Below are 6,000 nucleotides of genomic sequence, written 5' to 3' on the forward strand. Positions count from 1 at the left end.
AGAGACACAGAGACACAGACACACAGAGACACAGACACACAGAGACACAGAGACACAGAGACACAGGGACACAGAGACACAGAGACACAGACACACAGAGACACAGACACACAGAGACACAGAGACACAGAGACACAGGGACACAGAGACACAGACACACAGAGACACAGGGACACAGAGACACAGAGACACAGAGACACAGAGACACAGACACACAGAGACACAGAGACACAGGGACACAGAGACACAGACACACAGAGACACAGGGACACAGACACACAGAGACACAGAGACACAGAGACACAGGGACACAGAGACACAGGGACACAGGGACACAGAGACACAGACACACAGGGACACAGGGACACAGGGACACAGAGACACAGAGACACAGAGACACAGGGACACAGAGACACAGACACACAGGGACACAGAGACACAGACACACAGGGACACAGGGACACAGACACACAGAGACACAGAGACACAGAGACACAGAGACACAGAGACACAGAGACACAGAGACACAGGGACACAGGGACACAGGGACACAGAGACACAGGGACACAGAGACACAGAGACACAGTCACAGAGTGATACAGCATGGAAACCGGCCCTTCAGCCCAACTTGCCCACACCGGCCAACATGTCCCATCTGCCCTAGTCCCACCTGCCTGCGCTTGGTCCATATCCCTCCAAACCTGTCCTATCCATGTACCTGTCTAAATGTCTCTTAAACGATGGGATAGTCCCAGCCTCAACTACCTCCTCTGGTAGCTTGTTCCATACACCCACCACCCTCTGTGTGAAAACGTTACCCCTCAGATGCCTATTAAATCTTTTCCCCTTCACCTTGAACCTATGTCCTCTGGTCCTCGATTCCCCTACTCTGCGCAAGAGACTCTGTGCATCTACCCAATCTATTCCTCTCATGATTTTGTACACCTCTATAAGATCACCCCTCATCCTCCTGCGCTCCATGGAATAGAGACCCAGCCTACTCAACCTCTCCCTGTAGCTCACACCCTCTAGTCCTGGCAACATCCTCATAAAAGAAGACATCAAAAAATAACCTGCAACAGGAGTAGAGCATTCAGTGTTGTAGGATTCAGTGAGATCGTGCTGGATTGTACAATCAACCGCCAACTCTAGCAGCAACAACTAGACATTGGTGCCTCACGCTGCCTCGGCAAGGCCAGCAGCCCAGACCATCACACAAACCAACCTCCCTTCCATTGACTCCATCTACACCTCACGCTGCCTCGGCAAGGCCAGCAGCCCAGACCATCACACAAACCAACCTCCCTTCCATTGACTCCATCTACACCTCACGCTGCCTCGGCAAGGCCAGCAGCCCAGACCATCACACAAACCAACCTCCCTTCCACTGACTCCATCTACACCTCACGCTGCCTCGGCAAGGCCAGCAGCATAATCGAGGACCAGTCTCACCCCGGTCACTCCCTCTTCTCCCCTCTCCCATCGGGCAAGAGGTACAGAAGTGTGAAAACGCACACCTCCAGATTCAGGGGCAGTTTCTTCCCGGCTGTTATCAGGCAACTGAACCGTCCTCTCACCAACTAGAGAGCAGTGCTGAATTAGTCAGGATTGAACCCGGGTCACTGGCGCTGTGAGACAACAACTTCACCACTGCACCACCGCGCCGGCCTCACTGACCCGACTGGAGAGACGCGGAGAACGGGAGAAGTTCCAAGGAACCTCCAGACTACTGGGAACATGGAGGTGAAGGAAGTGCACACCTACACCTGTACACACACACCTACTCACCTACACCTGTACACACATACCTGTACACACACACCAACTCACCTACACCTGTACACACACACCTGTACACACACACACCTACTCACCTACACCTGTACACACACCTGCTCACCTACACCTGTACACAAAAACCTGCTCACCTACACCTGCACACCTGTACACACACACCTGTTCACCTACACCTGCACCTGTACACACACACTCGCTCACCTACACCTGTACACACACACCTGCTCACCTACACCTGCACACACACACACCTGTACACACACACCTGTACACACACACCTGTACACACACACCTGCTCATCTACACCTGTACACACACACCTACTCACCTACACCTGTACACCTACACCTGTACACCTGTACACACACACCTGCTCACCTACACCTGCTCACCTACACCTGTACACACACACCTGCACACCTACACCTGTACACACACCCACCTGTACACATACATCTGTACACCTACACCTGTATACCTACACACCTACACCTGCACACCTACACCAGTACATATGAACCAGTATACCTACAAACACCTGTACACATGCACCTGTACACCTGCACACATACACCTGTACACATACACCTATACACCTACACCTGTACATCTACACCTGTACACCTACACACACACCTGCACTCCTACACCTGTACACATACACCTGTACATATACACCTGCATACATACACCTGTACACATACACCTGTACACATACACCTGTACACATACATCTGTACACATATGCCTGCACATATACACCTACACACATACACCTGTACACATACACCTGCACACATACACCTGTACACATACGCCTGTACATATACACCTGCACACATATGCCTGTACATATACACCTGTATACACATGCACCGGTAAACACACACCTGTTCACACGTGCCTGTACACCACATACACCTGAACATGTACACTTGTCCACGTACACCTGTACACATACACCTGTACACCTACTCCTGTACAGCTACACGTGTACATGTACACCTGTACACACACCTGTACACACATACACTTGTCCAAGTACACCAGTAAACACATACACTTGTACACACATACACCTGTACACACGTACACCTGCACACGCACACACCTGCACATATACACCTGTACATATACACCTGTACATATACACCTGTACATATACACCTGTACATATACACCTGTACATATACACCTGTACATATATACCTGTACATATGCACCTGTACATATGCACCTGTACACACATATACCTGTACACACAAACACTTGTCCACATACACCTGTACACACATATACCTGTACACACATACACTTGTCTACGTACACCTGTACGTATACACCTGCACAATGAGTGAAGGGAGGGGCGAGTGGGCAGGTACTCACCACAGTCAGGTGCCCCCTGCTGTCTTGTCCCTGGCACCTCGTGTCCACTGGTGCTTGTGCACCAGCACTGGCCGCCCCGCTGGCACTGGATGGACAGGTAGCTCCCCAGGTCGTCACACGCAGGAACATGGACGTCGCTGAACGAGGAGGCTGAGACCCGCTGGACTTCACAGCTGCTTGGACCTGCAACCAAGGGCAAGACCAGGTGGAGTTAGACCCAAGAATCACCTCAATGCGGAGAGACACAGAGTGCTGGAGTAACTCAGCGGGTCAGGCAGCATCTGTGGAGGGAAGAAACGGGTGACGTTTCGGGTCGAGACCCTTCTTTCTCTCCAACCTGTCCCGCTGAGTTACTCCAGCATTTTGTGTCTATCTGGTTTAAACCAACGTCTGCAGTTCCTTCCTACACTTTAATGTCAATACTCTGGTTTCTTGCCCCCGTGTTTTGTTTGAATGACGGTGTGAGAGGCGTGCGAGATAATTGTCCATCAGGGCAGTGAGCGTAGACATTGGGAAATCATCATACAGGTAGGTGCCTGCAGCCTTGAAGGTGTCAGAAGGAACTGCAGGTGCTGGTTACCCTGAAGATAGACACAAAGTACTGGAGTAACTGAGTGGGTCAGGCAGCATCTGTGTAGACAAGGGATAGGTGACCATGCAGGTCGAGACCCTTCCACAGATGTCGGTAACTCTGGTCGGGCTGCGTGTGGAGTTCTGCGTGAAGGTCTGGTCTGGTCGCCCCATTACAGGAAGGATGTGGAGGCTTTGGAGAGGATGCAGAGGAGGTTCACCAGAACGCTGCCTGGATTAGAGGGTCCCAGTTACAGGGAGAGGTTGGATTAGAGGGTTCCAGCTACAGGGAGAGGTTGGATTAGAGGGTTCCAGCTACAGGGACAGGTTATAGACAATAGGTGCAGGAGGAGGCCATTCGGCCCTTCGAGCCTGTACGCACCGCCATTCAATGTGATCATGGTTGATCATTCTCAATCAGTACCCCATTCCTGCCTTTTCCCTGGTTGGATTTGAGGGTTTCTGCTACAGGGAGAGGTTGGATTAGAGGGTGTGAGCTCCAGGGAGAGGTTGGATTAGAGGGTGTGAGCTCCAGGGGGAGGTTGGATTAGAGGGTGTGAGCTCCAGGGGGAGGTTGGATTAGAGGGTGTGAGCTCCAGGAGGAGGTTGGCCAGACTTGGATCGTTTCTCTGTAGTGTTGTGGCTGAGGGACCTGGTAGAGGTGCTGTGTGTAAAACTCTGAGAGACAGAAAGTCTTTGCCCGTGTTGAGTGAGGGGTTGGGGGAACTTGTCACAAGCAAGGCGAGGGTTGTCAGGGACAATGTTTCCGCGCGGAGTGGTCAGTAAACATGACCTCAGCTCCAGACGTCAGCGTGTCCCAGCCTCACGAAACTGGGCCTCAAAACCCCACCGATGTCCAAGACACCTCACGCACCTTCATCTCAATGCTGTCCGCTCTCCGAGCCCCACACCCTCATCTTTACCATGGATGCCCAGTCACTCCTCACCTCCAGCCCCCAGCAGGAATTTAGAAGGAATTTAGAAGGATGAGAGGGGATCTTATCGAAACGTATAAGATTATTAAGGGGTTGGACACGTTAGAGGCAGGAAACATGTTCCCAATGTTGGGGGAGTCCAGAACAAGGGGCCACAGTTTAAGAATAAGGGGGAGGCCATTTAGAACTGAGATGAGGAAAAACTTTTTCAGTCAGAGAGTTGTGAATCTGTGGAATTCTCTGCCTCAGAAGGCAGTGGAGGCCAATTCTCTGAATGCATTCAAGAGAGAGCTAGATAGAGCTCTTAAGGATAGCGGAGTCAGGGGGTATGGGGAGAAGGCAGGAACGGGGTACTGATTGAGAATGATCAGCCATGATCACATTGAATGGCGGTGCTGGCTCGAAGGGCTGAATGGCCTCCTCCTGCACCTGTTGTCTATTGAAGCCTTAACGCCCTCTGTCTCTTCCTTGGCCGCAGGAATCTCCCTGTGCCAACACTCTACTCTGCCCAGCACAGGCAGGCATTAGACCCACTCAGACACACCACCTACTTGTGCCTATCTTCAGTTTAAACCAGCATTTGCAGTTCCTTCCTAAACAGTCCGTTCCAGCATCCTGCAGTGTCCATATTCCATGGGGAATGGGCACATATCGTCCAGAGCCCAGACCATCACACAAACCAACCTAACCTCCCTTCCACTGACTCCATCTACACCTCACGCTGCCTCGGCAAGGCCAGCAGCCCAGACCATCACACAAACCAACCTAACCTCCCTTCCACTGACTCCATCTACACCTCACGCTGCCTCGGCAAGGCCAGCAGCATCATCAAGGACCAGTCTCACCCCGGTCACTCCCTCATCTCCCCTCTCCCATCGGGCAAGAGGTACAGAAGTGTGAAAACGCACACCTCCAGATTCAGGGAGAGTTTCTTCCCAGCTGTTATCAGGCAACTGAACCATCCCACCACAACCAGAGAGCAATGCTGAACTACTATCCACCTCATTGGTGACCCTCAGACTATCCTTGATCGGACTTTGTTGGCTTTACCTTGCACTGAACGTTATTCCCTTATCCTGTATCTGTACACTGTGGACGGCTCGATTGTAATCATGTATTGTCTTTCCGCCGACTGGTTAGCACGCAACACAAGCTTCTCACTGTACCTCAGTACACGGGACCATAAACTGAGATAGCAGAACGCATTGGCAGGTCAGAGCGATGAGCAGGAGGGTCAGTGCTGGAACTACACACAACGGTGGGAATAGTTCACAACTTACATCTGGAGCTGTCAGTAATCAACAACTGGAC

The 6,000-nt window shown here is 51.6% G+C and overlaps 1 protein-coding gene across 1 annotated transcript in view; it reads right to left on the reverse strand.

Annotated features, from left to right (window-relative positions):
- The window catches only part of tg (thyroglobulin), a 179,016-nt gene that overhangs the window by 163,599 nt on the left and 9,417 nt on the right, over window positions 1-6,000 (reverse strand). Inside the window, exon 2 of the mRNA XM_078398459.1 lies at window positions 3,185-3,367. Within this exon, the coding sequence (XP_078254585.1) occupies window positions 3,185-3,367 (183 nt within the window). The remainder of the gene's footprint in view (window positions 1-3,184; window positions 3,368-6,000) is intronic.

The sequence above is a fragment of the Rhinoraja longicauda genome, chromosome 4 (genome assembly GCF_053455715.1).
Source record: "Rhinoraja longicauda isolate Sanriku21f chromosome 4, sRhiLon1.1, whole genome shotgun sequence".
Taxonomy (NCBI): domain Eukaryota; kingdom Metazoa; phylum Chordata; class Chondrichthyes; order Rajiformes; family Arhynchobatidae; genus Rhinoraja; species Rhinoraja longicauda.